This window comes from Monodon monoceros, unplaced genomic scaffold, assembly GCF_005190385.1.
Source record: "Monodon monoceros isolate NGI ecotype Baffin Bay Population unplaced genomic scaffold, NGI_Narwhal_1 Super_Scaffold_6, whole genome shotgun sequence".
NCBI lineage: Eukaryota > Metazoa > Chordata > Mammalia > Artiodactyla > Monodontidae > Monodon > Monodon monoceros.
Genome location: NW_021703783.1, coordinates 10,901,808 through 10,920,617, shown reverse-complemented (window position 1 = coordinate 10,920,617; position 18,810 = coordinate 10,901,808). Strand labels below are relative to the sequence as shown.

The following is an 18,810-nucleotide window of genomic DNA, read 5'->3' as shown; positions in this document are numbered from 1 at the left end:
GATAAATATTTAATCTGAGCTTTATAGTATCTTAACCACTAAAAACTTAGTGTGTCCGAAACTAAACTCATATTCCCTCCCAGACCTGTTTCCCATCTGCTCCCTCTCTCAGTGATGATACAACAACCATCCACTGAGTCACAGCCTAGAATCTGAGTCATTCTGGCCTCCTCCCACCTCTTTGATGACCTTAATAAGTTTGTCTTTAACCTGAGCAGCTGTACAGTGGTTTCTTAGGCAGAGAAATAAATGTACTACATACCATTTCTTTTCTTCATTTCTTCTTTTTTCTTTTCTCTCTCTTCCTAAGTCTTCCTTCCTTTCACAGATGTTTATTGAGCACCTGTTGTGGGTCAGACACCATATCAAGTGCTGAGGAAACAATCTCTGGCCTCGAGTTCATAGGCTAGAAGCAGGGGCAGACATATAAATTACATTACAATGTGATAAAACTGGAAGAAGACCTGCTTTCAAGGTACATGGAGCTTGTAGAGCAAGTCAGTCCCTACAAAGGGGGTGTTGCTTCCTGAGTCTTAAATAGCAATTTTGAGATTGCTAGGTATTTAACAAGGGAGAAAATGTCAGACATAGGAAACAGCATATGCAAAGTCAGAGGTGCTGGACCAGCTCATGGCAGGTTGGAGCTGTGTGTGCAATGGTTTCAAGATCACAAAGTGCATGGAGTGGTGGATGAAACTAGATAGGTAGGCAGAAAGCAGGTCATGAATGTCAAGAGGGTTAGTCAAAGAATTTTAATTCTAGGAAGTAGAAGCCATTGAAGATTTGGGGTAATTAAGTAAACAAATCAGTTTTGCATTTTAGAAAGGTCACTCTGGCAAAGTATGAAGAATAGTTTAAAGGTCAGAGAGACCTGGAAAAAAAGCCTCTTCATAGTTCAGAAACTATGAGAAAACTCTTTGCATCGCTGTATATCAAGAAGATCCAGACTAGTTATGGAAATGTTTGCAATCTGAAGGCCAACCTACCCTGGAATTAAAGTTGTCATGGTCATAGAAGGAAATTCAAAAGATGATCTTTACATGATGGACATCTTCAGTGCAGTCATGGGCAGGGACAAATCAGCCACTTAGATCTGGAAGAACAACTTCCACATGAAGGGTCCTGGTGAGACAGATGAGTCACATAAAGAAAGCTCACAACATGTCACCCAGCTGGTCTTGTCCAACAAGAGTATTTGCATCATGCAAAAATGGGGTGGAAAAAGAGAAGTCATGTACACGGCTTTCAGAGCACTGGGACCAAGTGTGGATTATGTACACGTTTGCGATTCAGACACCATGCTTGACCCTGCCTCATCAGTGGAGATAGTAAAAGTTTTAGAAGATCCCATGGTTGGAGGTGTCAGGGGAGATGTCCAGATTTTAAACAAGTATGATTCCTAGATCTCCTTCCTCAGCAGTGTGAGATACTGGATGGCTTTTAACATAGAAAGGGCCTGTCAGTCTTATTTTGGATGTGTCCAGTGCATCAGTGGACCTCTGGGAATGTACAGAAACTCCTTACTGCATGCATTTGTGGAAGACTGGTACAATCAAAAATTTATGGTCAGGGGACTTCCCTGGTGGTCCAATGGGTAGGACTCTGTGCTCCCAATGCAGGGGGCCCGGGTTCTGTCTCTGGTTGGGGAACTAGATCCCACATGTACGCTGCAACTAAGGATCCCGCATGCCGCAACTAAAGACACGGCGTGAGCCAAAAATAAATAATAAACAAATAAATATTAAAAAAAAATTATGGGCAGCCATTGTAGTTTTGGAGATGACAGGCATCTAACAAACCAAGTGCTGAGCCTGGGCTATGCAAGAAAATACACAGCTCGATCCAAATGCCTTACTGAAACACCTAAGGGATATCTCAGATGGTTAAACCAGCAGACCTGTTGGAGCAAGTCCTGCGTCCGAGAGTGGCTGTACAATGCAATGTGGTTTCATAAACATCACTTGCGGATGACCTATGAAGCAGTCATCACTGGGTTCTTCCCTTTCTTTCTCATTGCCACAGTAATCCAGCTCTTGTACAGGAGTAAAATTTGGAACATCCTCCTTTTCTGGTTAACTGTCCAGTTAGTGGGTCTCATAAAATCATCTTCTGCCAGCCGCCTTAGAGGAAATATCATCATGGTCTTCATGTCCCTCTACTCAGTGTTATACATGTCAAGTTTACTTCCCGCCAAGATGTTCGCAGTTGCAACAATAAGCAAAGCTGGGTGGGGCACATCTGGAAGGAAAGCCATTGTTAATTTCACAGGACTCATTCCAGTATCAGTTTGGTATACAATCCTCCTGGGTGGTGTGATTTTCACCATTTATAAGGAATCTAAAAAGCCATTCTCAGAATCCAAACAGACAGTTTTAATTGTTGGAACATTGCTCTATGCATGCTATTGGGTCATGTTTTTGACACTGTATGTGGTTCTCATCAAAAACTGTGGCAGGCGGAAGAAGGGACAACAGTATGACATGGTGCTTGATGTACGATCTTACATTTGATGTTTGTAGTTGCAGATGCAGACACACACAAAACCTTACTTCCTCTAGGGACTGTATGGTTGTGGCATCAGATAATGCCACCAAAGGAGACACATCACTGCTGCTGGGACTTGAACAAAGACATTTGTATGGGTTTATTTTAATTCTGCCAAAGTAAAATGATGCATGAAGAAGAAGAATTCACATTTAATCGGATACTTCTATGAAAATGGGAAGAATTCTTTGTTTATGCACTTTTTCCTTATTGTACACCCGCCTAACAGTGTTTTGCCCTATATACCTCACTAGTCATGCTTTACGTGGGTAACCATGGAAGAAGAGGATTTTGGAAGCTCAAGGAAAAGTTCTTTCAACATATACAACCTAACTTATGGACTGTGTTGATGCTAATTTTTTTTAAGAAAGGGTTTTCTGTTTAACTCTACCAAATGAAAGGCCGAAGGAAATTTTACAGGCTGTTGTCTGTGCTATATTTTTATATAATTGTACTGTGTTTTAAAATTTTGTATGCCAATTTTAAAACAAATTTTGTATATTTTATATTTTACTTCTCTGCCAAAATACACCTGTTCTTCCTTTTTTTAAAAAAAAAATAAAATAGGTTCTGAAAAAATTCATACTTAAAAAATTTCTACCCAAAATGTGAAGCTTGGTTGATTTATGTTGTTCATGATAGAAAGAATAAAATGTTTCTCTCTCTCTCTCCCTTTAAAATTGAATAGTTTGTTTCTGTGAAAAAGTATTTAAACTTTCAATATTTTAACTTTTTTTCATTTCTTTAGAAAAGGCCAATATACCTGTCACACTTTGGGAGGAGAAATTCATACTTATGTGTACAAAAAAGAAGTCACTGAAAATCAAGGCCAAAGGGGTAGAAAAGTACAATTTTTTCATAAGATTGAAAAAAAAGGGAATGCTAGTTCTCAAAAGAAAACACTAGGCATCCAGCAGTGGACAAAATCTGGGTATTAAAGATAGTCTTTGGAGATTCTCACAGTGTTTTCCCAGGCTAAGTAAAAAGGAAAGTGGGAAAAATTATCTGTACAATTTGGACAAATACAAAGCAGTTCATCATTTTGTTCTGTGACCTGTATTCACTGGATCCTGTCTATATATTGAACATACTTTACCTACCTTTTTTTTTTTTTCCAGCTTGTCAGTTCACTTTACATGTTAGTATGAGGTTTATACGGGTGAGTGGGATAAATTATAATAAGGCTAAGGCATACAGATTCAAAATTGGCAGAATCAAGCTCCACATGTCCTCTTTAAGTTGCTAGGGAAGATTTTTTTCTGAATTATACAGATAATTGCTTCATCTCTTCAGTTCCTGGCCTACATAAATGTGTTTACATAGTAGACATGATATCAAGGCTTAATAGTTATATCAAGAATTGGCACAGGGCTTCCCGGTGGCACAGTGGTTGAGAGTCCGCCTGCCGATGCAGGGGACACGGGTTCGTGCCCCGGTCCGGGAAGATCCCACATGCCGCGGAGCGGCTGGGCCCGTGAGCCATGGCCGCTGAGCCTGCGCGTCCGGAGCCTGTGCTCCGCAAAGGGAGAGGCCACAACAGTGAGAGGGCCCGCGTACCGCAAAAAGAATTGGCACATAAAAAATTGATGGACCAAAAAAAAAAAAAAATTGATGGACCAGGTACCCTCAGCCTTGTTAATTTAGCTACTCTGGGGTCTTAGTTATCCAGTTTGACTTTTGACATGACCCATCTTACCTTGTAGCTGGTGCTGTGTAGACCTGTGTTTAAAAACAATTGAACACATGAAGAGTTGCATAAAAAGTATTGTGAGGAAGCATAAATGGGGAGAAGTATTCAACCATGTGTTTCTTGCCTTTGTGCTTCCTTTTTATGCAGACACCTATATTCCATCCATCCTGCTTAAGAAAAAACTGCACATTCTACCTTCAGAGTACAAAAACTTACATAACGTTCTACAACTTAGACTCTCACTGATTAGAGAGCTTGTGAGAAACAAACAGACCATGCCATTAAATGAGACTAAAACTTGAGTTTGCCTTTTTGACTATTTATGTTCTAAGTTAAGCTTTGATAACATTCAAATGTCAAATTCTCTCATTCTCATAAAACATGGAATTAATTGCCTATATTTATTCTAGCAATTATTCAATGTATTTCCAGTGTAGGATGTACAGTATAATTGAATTTTTTGTAAATAAGATATTTTTGATAAGGAAAAAAAAAAGAATTAAGCAGGAGAGATAGGATAGAAAGTGAGAGAATATGGATGCTTTGGCCCAACTATTGAGGGGGATGGAAAGGGTTGCAGACCAGGGATATGAACCCTATTCTTGGTTGAATGACGAGGTGGGTGAGAGCTCCAGCTCCTGCCTTGCCCAAAATCCCATCTCTAAGGATGAAGCACTTAGACCCACCTCTCTGATGCTCCAACTATGCCCCTACCTTTGACCTGGTTCTTTGCGCTCTAGGCTCATCCCCCTTGGTCAAGGCTCTGGTATTTTCCCACTTGTAACAAGGACAAACTATAGTGTGGCAGATTTCCCAATTCTGTTGTAATAGAACAGAACTCTTTAAAAGCAAATGTGCTGGAATTGTTGGTTACAAAGAAAAATAATGTATCAGCAGTTCAGTTCAATGACATCCTATGATTATTCCTTTTTCTTTTTCTCCAGGGGTGTACTATGCAACTGCATACTGGATGCCTACCGAGAAGAGAATGCAAGTCAGAGATGTCCTGGACAGGAATGGGGATGCCTATGGCTTTTACAATAACTCTGTGAACACCACAGGCTGGGGCATCCTTGAGATCAGAGCGGGCTACGGCTCTCGATCCCTGAGCAATGAGATCGTCATGTTTGCAGCCGGCTTTTTGGAGGGTTACCTCACTGCCCCGTAAGTACCCAGTCGTGGTGGAGAACTGCCAGGCAACCTCTGTCCTTTTCTTTGCCCAACAGTGGTTTTTTCTTCCTGGCATTGTACACTAGAATTGAAAATTTGCCGTGGTTTTTTTCATACGATAGAAAGATTATCAGAATTACATTTGAACCTGTAGTAGTCGTACCTGCCTAGAAGGAGCAAAGCCCCCAATTGTGACACATTTTTAAATCTTTCCCTCTCATGAAACTCTTTTAAAAGACTGCTAAGTCATTTCATCTTACTAGTCATTTATTGTCAGGTAGAAAGCAAATGGAGGTGGAGTGGCTCTTTGAGGACCACAAACAGAGAAGATTAATTCAAAATAAAAATAAAATGTAAGAGCATTTATTTTCAACCATCTTAGAACAATACTTTCAAGTGGGGGAAGATTTTAAATTGAAATTTTAATGTCTAACATGAATGTTCTTTCCAACTCTATTGTTATTTAATTCTTGTGTTCTTCCCTTGTCTTAAGGAAGTAACAAAATATGTACTTATAATAATGCAATCATGACTCATCCTTTTTAGAGAACAGATCTTTGAGGAAAGGAAAGTTGCAACTCATTTAAACAAGCCTCATTCTTCCTTTGATATAAAATGTCTTGAGGACGTGGTTTTCTTCTTTTATGCTCTGTGACCTAGATTGTTGAGTGCAGTTTAACGAAACCTTATTTTGCACTGTTACCATCTTAGTCATAGTAAATGCAGTGCTGATCTTAATCTGTTTCTGAGTACTGCCAATTATATCAAATGTTGAATGACTAATTGCCAGACTCTGGCTGCTCTTTTTTAAAATTTAAACTAAAAATTCCTGGTTTTGTTTTTATACCAAACTTTTGTTACCTTACCATACAAGTCCCCTTAATAGGGGACTCTCAGTTTGGAGATGTAGAAAACTTTATAAACTAAATACGATTTAAAAAACATGTTTAAAACTGTATTCAACATGTAAAAATCTGAACTTCTTCTTTTCCCCTACAAATCTTTATTTCGGGATCCACTGGTTTCTGACTGCATTCTTGAAATTGAGTTGCAAGTTTGGAGAAATAATTCAGATTGAAGTTGTGTGAATGTAAATATATTCAATGAAGTCATGCATAAGATACATATGAGTTATTAAGGGAAGCTATGTAACTTGAGTGGAGCATCTCTAATCTGTGTTAGAGATGCTAACATAGATTGAATGTTGAGAGCCTAAGCTTGTCTTCCTTGGACTTTGGCATCAGTACTAGAGAGCTCAGGGAGTTTGACCGAGGAGACTTCTGACAAAAGTGACCCTTCTGTTATTCTTATGTCTCAGGAAAACCTAAGTTTTAACATCTCACTTTGGGAAGTAGCTTTATCATTTCTGCCTTATTCATAATATAAAGTACTGACCTATCCTTGAGTTCCTTTATCCATAACCACAAGCTGTGCGGCTAAATAAATGCTACTATGTAAAAAAAAAAAAAAGAAAGAAATACAACCAAAACCATCTTTAGAAGGGCATTTCCCAGAAGCTCCTTTTCAGAGGCTGTCATTCTGACTGCATTGCTGAAAAGTCCAATAAGTAGGGGAATTTCTGAATCAGCATGCATTCAAAGGCTCTGCTCTGTGCTTCACTCAAAGCTCAGAATAGTGGGATGTGACCCGGCAAGCTTAAAACAGACCCCTGGCAATGGGTTGGGGAAGAGGGAAGAGACAGAGGTTGTTACCAGTTTCCTGCCTTCCTCTTCTGATATGGTCTAGGAGGTGAAGGCTTACTACACATTCTGTTGCCCAAGAGTTTAATTTGGAGGAAGGAGAAATGCCAAATGGAGTAAAGAATCAGGGCTCACAGAGACAAGACCTCTGGCAGGGAGATAGGGCAGAGGGGAGGCTGGAAGAATTCATGTGATTGAGACTCTCAGACCCAAGGCGCCACCCAGGAAGGACTGCACCAATAGGCACCCCGTGCACTGTCTCAACTGAGCAGAGAGGCAGTGGGGCTCCCTCCGAGCAAAGGTATCCAGCATTCTCTGAAGCAAAGCAGAAGAGCTTAAAATGTCAACCCTCTGGAAGTTGTGACTGTAGCCACAAACCAATGGCGGAGAAAGAATACAGGTCATAGGCTAGAGTTTTTTGTTTTCAGCTACACAGGGACAGTTGTATGAGAAGCAATAGCATCTTCATACAGACATCATTTTATCAATTTAAAACATATACTGCTGGGGACTGTTTTGCAAAGGACAATTCCACGTACCAAGACACAGCCTTGGAGCCAGAGCAGAGAAGGTGAGTTTGTGCCAGAGGCCAAAAGAAAGAACCGCCTTGTTTTCCTCTCACCTTGCAGAGCTGCTCAGGCAGCTGCCAAGAGCAGTGGGAAGTATAGGGCTGCCACGTTTTTCCACATCACCACATTTAAAATGCAGTGGTGTGCCTTATATTCTCCCGCACCTCGGGGGGAGATGTGTGAAAGGACGAACATCATGCGATGAACGACTGAGATAGGCAGATAAGGACGTTGGTTTGACGGCCTCAGAAAACATAATTTGCTTTTACCAACCTATGAAACGCTCGAGACACCAAATCAAAACACAAAGAAATACGCTCAAATCCTCCATCATTGCCTTCGAAGCACGCAGCAATTTGTTGCTTTTTTGAGCTTTTACGACACTTTTACGACACCGTCCCGGGCCCGCCCTCTGTCCTGTGTCCGGAAGCTCCTGGCGGTGTACGTGCGCGGCTCCTGCAGGGTTATCTCGCCGTGTGCAGCGGAGGCAGATCCACCAGGGCCACAGCCTCGGGTAGGCATTCGCAATTTTCAGGAGCTTCTCTCGCTGTCTTGCTCTTCTTCACACTCTCTTCTCCCTCTTCTTCCACTGCCCCACCCCCGGCCCCTGAGGAGCCCCTCACTGCGTGATGCACCACGCAGACATGCATTCCGGAGGGGCCCCTGAGGCTTGCTGTGATGCCCCTTCAGCCTCCCGCACAGCCCCTTCCTAGCATCTCTTAGAACTGTGATTCCTGAGAGCCAGATGCTGCCTTTTCCGTCTCCACCTATCAAAATCCTGCTCAGGGCTTCCCTGGTGGCGCAGTGGTTGAGAGTCCGCCTGCCTATGCAGGGGACACGGGTTTGTGCCCCGGTCCGGGAAGATCCCACATGCCGCGGAGCGGCTGGGCCCGTGAGCCATGGCCGCTGAGCCTGCGCGTCCGGAGCCTGTGCTCCGCAACGGGAGAGGCCATAACAGTGAGAGGCCTGAGTACTGAAAAAAAAAAAAAAAAAACAAAAACCCTGCTCAACCTCCAAGACCCATCTCAGATGCTCTCTTCTTTTTGTTTTATGCCTTTTTTTTGAAATTACAATATTTTGTATTGTGTGTCAATATGATGCTACATCATATAGCTGTTAGAAATGACCTTTTTTTATACATCTTTATTGGAGTATAATTGCTTTACGATGTTGTGTTAGTTTCTGCTGTACAACAAATTGAATCGGTTATATGATGCTCTCTTCTTGATGAAGCTCTTTCTGATTCCATTTCCACTGGATCAGAGCCCCATCTCTCCCCTCCACCACCTGTTAGTGCCTTGAGGACAGGGTCCCCATCTTATTCATCTTTATATACCCCAGGCGCCTGGCACAGCACTTCTGCCCCCCCCCCCACAGTGGTTACTTAACTACACGCTTATGGAGTTTAATTGAATCCTGTTGTTCCAGTTTTATGAGAGATGAATCGGAAGTGTCAGCTACGTATTTCCATGTAATGCATTGTCTAGCAGCCTTGGCCAAATGGAATTTCTGCCTTCATTTTTTTTTTAACTCTACTGGGTGGCTCCCTAACAGTTGCAAATTAAGAGTCTCTGATGACTCACTAATGATGTAAAACCTGATAAATAGTCATTGATAGTCAATAAAATAAGTCAGGAAACCTTTCTGGAAAGAATGGTGATGGGGGTGTGAGGACCTGGTCTGCTCTAGTTTTTAACAAAGTGGCTGATCTCTTGTGTTGCTGAGGCACATGTAGAAATGACCCCCTCTGGAATTACCTAGCCAGTTTGGATGCCACAATTCAATGCGACACACCCTCGTTATACTACCTTGTGCCAGGCTCTGGGGATAGAGAGACAGTGGGGAGTGAGTTCCTGAGTACTCTCCCCACTCGTTTTAAGGTAATGTGTTGCCACAACAGTTGGTAAAACTATGATGAAAAGAGGTTCTAGCAAGATTATGGCACAAGTAGAGAGACTAGTCAAAGGCGGAACCTTTTTGGGCGTTTGTCTTACCATCAAGAGATACTTCAAGAATCTCCTCTGTACCCCCCAACTTGCTCCTTCTGATATTAGAAACTGAATATGGCTCCAGGTCAAGGCTGTAGCCAAAGCAAAGATAAGTAAGACACAGTCACACCCTCAAAATTATCAAATGACCCATCAGTTGGTAATTATTTGGGACTTAGCATGAAGCACAAAATAGTGATAATGATGATGACGACTAGCACTTATATTTCTATATATATACACACATGTACACATATATATATATAATTTAAAATATGCCGGGCATTGTTCAAAACATTTTATATATGTTAAATTATTTAATCCACAGCCACGCTGTGAGGTATATATTATTACTATCCCCATATTACTGAGAGAAAACTTGGGCACAGAGAGGTAAAATAAGTAGCTGAAAGTCACAAAGCTAGTTAGCAGCAGCCAGAATTGGAGACCAGCTGTCCAGCTACGGAGTCTGTGCACATGCACACACATACACACACAAGTGGATTAATCACAATGGGAAATACTAAAGGAGCCTGATATGGTGTCAGATCCAGGAAGTAGGAAGTTGAAACAACTAGGAAAGAGTAGGAGAGATCACCTGACAAGCACTAAATGATATGGTATTAACATAATGCAAAAAGACGCAGGGAAAAGTAGGTGTCCATACGTCTTTGTGATTGTCACAAAGTGTGTGTGAGAGATGGAAAGATGGGCAAAGTCTCGGCCAACTTAGGAGGAAACTTACTGACTTTACACACCACAGGAGCTGAAACGAAATCTTAACACATCCTTGACGTGGAGACTGGTCTTGGCTCTGTTTGATGAGAATTCAGAAGCACGGTGAAGTTGGGAATCCTGCTTATGGTTGTAGAGCCTACAAGGAGTGGATCAAGCTTTGAGTTCAGAATTCAAAGCCTCTGCTCTTATCTGCTGTCCTGTGTTGCTCCAGCACGCAAAGGTATAGGGCCCCAGGCTCAAAGATCAGAGAAGGGCCTCAACCTTCTCAGGGGACTGTGAATGGATTATGTTCCTCAGGGCCCCTGGGTGGGGCAGGGTCAGGTGAAGCCTCCACTTCTGGTCTCAAGGTGCAGGTTTCTCTTCCGCAGCTCTGAATATCAGAATCAAAAAGTTTAGCCCCTCCCCCAACCCCCCCAAAAAAGAAAGAAAAAATATTAATAATTCTGGCCTAGTTACCCTCTTTTATCTACATCTGTCTTTACCGTTATATGGACCTCCACAGCAACCACCCCCAAGTCAGGATGAATGTTTCTCTGTTTCAGGGTTTCTCAACCTCAGCACTTTTGACGTTTGGGATTGAATTATCCTTTGTTGTGCATTGTAGGAAGTTTAGCGGCATCCCTGGCCTCTACCCACTAGATGCCAGTTGCACCTTCCACCCCCCTATTGTGACAACAAAATATGTCTCCAGACATTGCCAAATGCCCCTTGGAGGGAAAAATCACTCCGGTTGAGAAACAGCCCTATATTGAAATAGACTGAAAAATTGAGAGGATCTGGAACTCTGGGTGGAGCTGGGCAGGGTGCAGTGATGGAGACTTTAGGTAAAAAGTATGAATTTCTGTATCTTTACCTGAGTGCGCATTGGTAGGTCAATAGCCCACAAATTATTTTTTCCCAAAACAGAGAACTTTATTTCCATTTAAATCATTTTAATTTTAAGAGCCCATTCCTCCTCATGGCAGGAAATGTTACCATAGTCATTTCTATAGGGACAAAATATCATTGAAACTGAGTCAATTCAGAATGTTCCAGTCCTCTTCCAAACACTTTTTTCCAGAATGGATTGGTGTTACTGAGGCATCTTGGAGGGAGGGGGGATATTTAAGCAGTGGTTGTCCTGTGTCCTTCTCTGGCACGTTTACTGAAGTGGAACAGTCTCATTGAGTCTTTAGCTGGGGTGTTTCCCCACCTGACATCTGATGAGGCTTCCATGGTCTCCCTGGTCTCCAGTTGCAAAATCAGTGCCATCGAGGTTGCAGTAGTCACCCCAAGTATAAGTCCTCTGCCCCCAGGAGGACCATCAACTCCCAATGTCCTCTTATTCCACCCTAGGCCAGACAAGAAAGCCTTTAGCTGCTCCCTGAAACTCATGGAGGGGTGCAGGGTGCTGCATTCGGCTCCTGAGCCCAGACAGTCCTGGCAGCCATCTCTACTTCCCCATGCAACCTCGGAGGGAAAACTGAAGGGCTTTTGCTTCCCTAAGCAACTAAATCAAGTCATCCCACTCACCTGGAGTTTCTGCATTCCATTCACCTGAAATATGAGGCCAGGGCAGAGGGTCCCTTCCTTGTCAGCCACATACCTGTCTAGCTTTATTGCTGTTCTCTCTCTCAGTTTTAGAGATGATAGAAAAGGGGCCAACTTGATAGAAGAATAGGTGTGGCAGCATAAAAGATATATAAACAAAAGTTAAATATGATAATTCAATTTTTAAAAAATATTTACAGATAATTTGAAGGAAAAGCACTCATGAAGTTTGTTGAATTCAAGGACCATAAAATAAAAGATTTCAAAGGATTTTAATGTTCTTTGCCTCACTGGCAATAAAACTCTATTCGCATCAATTTCAGTTCTGGAAACTATTAGATAAAGATATCTAAAGTTCCACAGTGCTGGGGGCCAAATTCCCATTTCTGGAAGCCGAGTGACCTCCTGCTTACAGTGCTGACCTCTAGGTCGATAAAAAGCATCAAATAAAAACCAGAACTCAGACTTTAGGTAAACTTCCAGTCCAGAGGGTGCAAGGGGCTCACCATTTGACCCACTTTGCTCCAAACTTAGAGCAAATAGTAGATAAAATGTATAGAAAGAGAGCATCATGGTAATATAGCTGGCCCCCCCAAACAAGATTAAAGATCTCTTGAACCAGAAATGAAGCAGAAAAGCGCTGGGGTCTGGATCTGCTGGGCCCTTGGCATGAAGCAGGCAGAGACAGCCACCCCGGCCGGTGGGTGAAGGCCTCTGTGACCTGAGGGAGCTGAATCAAGGCTGGGAAGCAGAAGTAACCTTGCTGCTTTGGACTGTTTGGAACATAGGAGGCCACAGAATAACTTCTGCTGATGTGCACTCTGGTGTAGAGATTTATAAGAAACAGTGAGCTTGACGGGAGGCGGGGTGGGCAAAAGAACCAAATCATCCATGTGCTGGTTCCAGGACACATACGTGCAGCATTCCATAGGAAAGAAGTCCCCCAAAGCCTCTATAAGACCTGGTTCTCAGGGAGTCTGATGGAAGTACCTAGAAGAAAATGAGAGGCAAGAAAGAGGGAGGGAGAAAGGAAGGGGGTTGGGGGGGGAAGAATTTAAGAATGTAAACAAACACATAACTTAAAATGCCTGAATACCAAGTTCAAAAAAGCAGAAAGACATTTTTTTTTCTTAAATTCCATATATATATGTGTTAGCATACAGTATTTGTCTTTCTCTTTCTGACTTACTTCACTCTGTATGACAGACTCTAGGTCTATCCACCTCACTACAAATAGCTCAATTTTGTTTCTTTTTATGGCTGAGTAATATTCCATTATATATATGTGCCACATCTTCTTTATCCATTCATCCGATGATGGACACATGAAGAACCTAGGGGTAAGACAGGAATAAAGACACAGACCTACTAGAGAATGGACTTGAGGATATGGGGAGGGGGAAGGGTAAGCTGTGACAAAGCGAGAGAGAGGCATGGACATATATACACTACCAAACGTAAGGTAGATAGCTAGTGGGAAGCAGCCGCATAGCACAGGGAGATCAGCTCGGTGCTTTGTGACCGCCTGGAGGGGTGGGATAGGGAGGGTGGGAGGGAGGGAGATGCAAGAGGGAAGAAATATGGGAACATATGTATATGTATAACTGATTCACTTTGTTATAAAGCAGAAACTAACACACCATTGTAAAGCAATTATACTCCAATAAAGATGTAAAAAAAAAAAAGATTAAAAAGCACAAAGAAATTGAATGCTAAGAAAAAGCAAAATCAACAATAAAGTAAGTCATTAATACACTCCAGATTAATTTTGTAGATGGGTTTAACAAAGACTTTAAATATGCTTAAGGTACTCTAAGTTTTAAATGAAGGAAAACTTGGAAATTCCCTGGTGGTCCAGTGGTTAGGACTCTGCGCTTTCACTGCCGAGGGCGCAGGTTCAGTCCCTGGTTGGGGAGCTAGGATCATTCAAGCTGCAGGTCACAACAATGACAACAAAATATATGTATACACACACACACACACACACACACATATAAAGGAAAACTTGAAAAATATATGGAACAAAAAGGAAGAAGTAAGAAGACAGGTAGATATTTTAAAAGAACCTGCTTGAAATATCATAAATGAAAATTATGGAAATTAATTTTTTAAAATATCAATAAGTGGGCAAACCCTGGACTAGACCAACTCAGAGAAATAATTTCTGAATCAGACATTAGTATTGAGAGATTTGTACAGTACACTGCCCCAAAAGAGAAAGGGGTAAAAATAATGAGAAAGCTGTTATTAAACAGAGAAGTTTGATTGAGAAACTCCAACATATGTCTATTAGGAGTCCCAGAAAAAGAAACTGGAGGGAATTGCAGATAAGCAATAGTTGACAGGGTAATAGTGAGAACTGATCAAAATTGAGAAAGACACGAGTCCTTAGTTGGAAGACACAGCCTATTAAATTGCTACAACACAGAGGATGAAACTACAGAAATTTGAGGATAAAGGGAATAATTTTAAAAGCTATCAGAAAGAAAAACATTGATTACCAAGGAATCTCAGCTTGACTGACAGCATACCTCTCATTAGCAACAGTAGACCCAGAAGATATGAGGATGATATTTTTAAAGTACTGAGGAAGAATAACTAACCAGAGTTTTAAAACCGTTTAAATTATCCAAGAGCAAGGGCAAAATAAGGATATTTTTAGATATATAAGTTAAAATATTTTACCATTCACAGGCTTCTATTAAACTATTATAGGACATACATTAACAAATATAGTAAGAGGGAACATTTGGGATATAAAGAACAATAGTTAACACAAAAAACGAAGTTAATAAAATTTGATTGTAAAAGGTAAACAATAAAAATTATTTTAATATTTTTTTAATTGAAAAGGTGAAACTAAATCTTCGAACAATAACATGATGGGTGATGTCAATGGGTAAAGCTTGCTAAAATATGTATGTTTGGAGGAGGAGAGAAATAGAAAATTCATTTAGATTTTATATAAGAATTCCCTGGCAGTCCAGTGGGTAGGACTCCATGCTTCCATTGCAGTGGGCACGGGTTGATCCTTGGTCGAGGAATTAAGATCCTGCATGCCACGTGGTACTGCCCCCCCAAAAAAGTCATTTAAATTTTATAATAAAATACATAATAATGAATGTTTTCACAATTTTTAATGATGATCACTAATGGAATAGAAATGCAGCTGACCCTTGAACAGTGCTGGGGTTAGAGATGCTGAGTCCTCACCCCCAACCCTGCACAGTCAAAAATCCTCATGTAGACTTATGGTCGGCCCTCCATATCCAAAGAGTATGTAATTGCGGAAAAAATCCATGTATAAGTGGACCCTTGCTGTACAAAGCCATGTTGTTCAAGAGTCAATTGTACATTTTATATAAAGCTTCTAAATTAGCAGAAGTAAAAAGAAGGAAAATGAAAATATTATTTAAACAGAGAAACCATAAAAGAGAGACAAAAAAAGGGATGGTAAATGCAGAAATAAATCCAAGTATATGAAAATCACAACAGATGTAAATGGATTATTTTCATCAATTCAAAAACGTTTAATTGAGGAGATGTTGTTCAAGGATACAGACTTGCAACTAGTAGATAAGTCCTGGAGAGCCAACGCACAGCATAGTGATTATAGTCAACAATACTATATTATAAACTTCAGAGTTTCTAAGAGATTAGATCTTAATTGTTCTTACCACCAAAAAGAAATTACAATTACATGACATGGTAGAGGTGTTAGCTGATGCTATGGTGATAATCACATTGCAATATATAAATGTATCGAATCATTATACAATGTTGTATGTCAATTATAGCTCACCAAAAATGTTTACTGCATAGCGTATGAGGGACATTTAACTTTTTAAATAAGTTTTAAAAAATCTCAAATAGCCAGTAATGCTGAGAGGAATGGAAATTAAAACACAGAATCATTTCAGATACAACAGACTGTTGAAAATTTGAAAGTCTGACTGTGCCAAGTGTTGGCGAGGGTAAGGAGCAAGGAGAGATCTAACATGTAGTTGGGGAGAACGTAATTTGGTACAATCACTGTGGAGAACAATTTGGCAGTATCTAGTAACTATAGGTGTATAGAATATTCAACCCAGAAATTCTACTTTTATATGTATAGGTATATATACACATACATACTAGAAAAACAAATGTGTAAAAAGAGACATTTACAACAATGTTTGAAGTTGCACTGTAATAGCGAAAAATTAAAAACCAGTTAAATGCCTACCATAGGACTGCATAAATGAATTTTTATATAGTCATAACGGGGAATACCAACCGTCAACACATGAAAAGAATAAGCTGCAGTTGATAACAGATAATTCTTTCAAAATACCATGTGGAGAAAAATAAACAAGTTAGGGTGGTAGATGGTATGATCTTATTTATAGTTGTCCTGAAACATGATTAATAATAATAGACATTATTTATGATTAAACATATATATAGAGAGAGATGGTATAAAAATGTACATGAGAACAATAAATCACTCATTCAAGACTGCAGTTGCCTCTGGGGAGAAGGGAGGACAGTTAGTGTCGGCGGTTGAACTCTATCTTATATCTTTTTTAAAAAATATGAAGCAAATGTGGCAAAATCTAATGATTTTATGTAGTTGGGTAGTGGATACTTGGGTGTTTGTTATATTCTGTGCTTTTCTATATGCTGGAAATATTTCCCAATTTTATTTTTTTATTTTTTTTAAAATTTATTTATTTATTTATTTTTGGCTGCACTGGGTCTTCGCTGCTGCGCGCGGGCTTTCTCTAGTTGCGGCGAGCGGGGGCTACTCTTTGCTGTGGTGCGCGGGCTTCTCATTGCGGTGGCTTCTCTTATTGCAGAGACCTGGCTCTAGAGCACAGTCTCAGTAGCTGTGGCGCACGGGCTTAGTTGCTCCATGGCCTGTGGGATCTTCTCGGACCAGGGATCGAACCCTTGTTCCCTGCGTTGGCAGGAGGATTCTCAACCATTGCGCCACCAGGGAAGTCCCAATATTTCCCCATTTTAAATTGTGCATTTGATTTATAAAAGAAGATAGGGAAGGTTTGCCATAGGGAACATCCCAGTTAGCCAAAATACTGGGTAATTTACTGTGATGGGAAAATCCAAGAAGAAAAATGGAAATGTAACAATTTTTCATCTCTCCTTTCAGACATATGTATGACCACTTCACAAACCTCTACCCACAGCTGATTAAGGAACGTTCCGTGGTGGATAAAGTACAGGAGTTTTTAACGTAAGTATTCCTCTTTAACGTAAGCTTTCCTCTTCTCATTGCTGTTGAGGCTTCAGGGCTTGAATCTGTCATTTCAAACAGCAATTTCTCCTTCACCAGTTTCTTTTCCATCTCTTAGGCAGGACTCTGGAGTAGTTCTTGTAGTTAAGTATAGCACCTTTTGGTGATGGCATGAAAACTGGTTGTGGACAAATGCCTTCTAATTTGTGCTCTTTCAGAGGTCAGGTTGAGTGTCCCATTACCAATTGCTGATGCAGCTGGAGGAAGGCCTCACCAGTGCAGGACAGGCAAAGCCAAAGCCCTGGATCCCTTCCGCCTGGGGGCTTCTCTCCTTGCAGAAGTCCTTCCTCCTCCCTCTGAAAGGTGTTTCCATTTCATGGACCTGGTGACTCATCTTAGCTGGGAAGTTAGCTCATATCTAAAGTTATAATTCTTAACATCCTCTGAGAATATTTCCATCTTAGTGAAGTTTTCTGAAGACTAATAATTCTCGATATTCAGAAAATCTGTTTTATATTTGTGGGATGACAGACTATGAGACTAATTTGGGGATAAAGGAGCTCTTGGTTTGGCCCTCCAAATTATATACTAAGCAACCCCTTCGTCAGATGCTAAGGTCCTACAGAGCATCTGGGCTAGATCCCATGAAGCAGTGGCACTGTATTTTTAAATTGATCTAGAGATAGCCTGAACACATCAGAAATAGCTTTTAGTATACAAATTTATATCAACTCATCCTGCATAAAGTGCAGACAACAAAAAGAGAAGAGAGAATGAAAGGACTATTTAAAAAAAAGGCTTTTTCCTAGGACAGAGGCATTGAGGCTGTTATTAGCGACAACTGGAATAGGGCAAACCATAAACTATGAAAATGATCTGAGAGAAATACAGACAAATACAAACCACCCTGTCCTTAAGAGCTTTTGTTTTTTCCTGTTGTTTATCACTTCTATCTACAAAGTAAAGTTAATCTACTTGTCCTTACCGATTTAGTGAAACATGATTTTTATATAAGATATATTTGAACCAGTCTATCCTCAACTTTCTTAGGTCTCAGTATCACAGATAAGTAAATATTACACCTGTGTTTCTAGATAGTTCTAGATAGAGCATGGGGGAAGTTATAATGGAAGAGTCATAGTCCTTGGGAGAAATTAAAAATCACTTAGGATTTGCTCTGATATCCTTTCAAAGTGATTGGAATGTTATAAGATCCAGAATTTAAATTATACTAGCTAACATAAGTATCTGAATATATAATCTCTAAATACCTGGGTTTAATTTAGCTTTGGATGAACAACCATGGAGACCTCTAGTACAAATCTAATTTGTCTTCCAGGAAGCAAGATCAGTGGGCCCGGGATAACATCAAAAATTACAAGGATGACCCATTTTGGAGACACACAGGCTATGTTATGGCACAAATGGATGGGCTATATGTAGGGGCCACGAAGAGGGCTATAGTAGAAGGAACAAAGGTAAGATTTTTTAAAAGCTACTCAGGATTTATATGGTATGGCAAGAATATTGAAAATTATCTTTAAAATTATTGATACATTCCAATTAAGGAGAAGATCAAATTAGGACTAGAGAATAAATTTCTTGCACAAAAGAACTGTCTTATCTATCTCATTGCTAGCACCTGACT

General features: G+C 40.5%; 2 protein-coding genes across 2 annotated transcripts in view; both read left to right on the top strand.

Moving 5' to 3' along the window:
• The window catches only part of PLBD1 (phospholipase B domain containing 1), a 67,990-nt gene that overhangs the window by 13,838 nt on the left and 35,342 nt on the right, over window positions 1–18,810 (top strand). The window contains exons 2-4 of the mRNA XM_029206391.1: window positions 5,179–5,398; window positions 17,079–17,162; window positions 18,502–18,640. Of these exons, the coding sequence (XP_029062224.1) occupies window positions 5,179–5,398; window positions 17,079–17,162; window positions 18,502–18,640 (443 nt within the window). The remainder of the gene's footprint in view (window positions 1–5,178; window positions 5,399–17,078; window positions 17,163–18,501; window positions 18,641–18,810) is intronic.
• On the top strand, window positions 1,368–3,557 carry LOC114885956 (hyaluronan synthase 2-like). Its single transcript, XM_029206392.1, has 2 exons — window positions 1,368–1,560; window positions 1,753–3,557. Exons 1-2 carry the CDS (start codon window positions 1,434–1,436, stop codon window positions 2,508–2,510), a joined length of 885 nt encoding a protein of 294 aa, XP_029062225.1. The 5' UTR covers window positions 1,368–1,433; the 3' UTR covers window positions 2,511–3,557.

Bases quoted from the DNA above. Each gene is read 5' to 3' on its own strand.
- LOC114885956 (XM_029206392.1), top strand. From the start codon at position 1,434: ATGGCTTTTAACATAGAAAGGGCCTGTCAGTCTTATTTTGGATGTGTC. The intron at 1,561-1,752 runs TTATGGTCAGGG...ATTAAAAAAAAA, and splicing joins AGACTGGTACAATCAAAAAT to TTATGGGCAGCCATTGTAGT.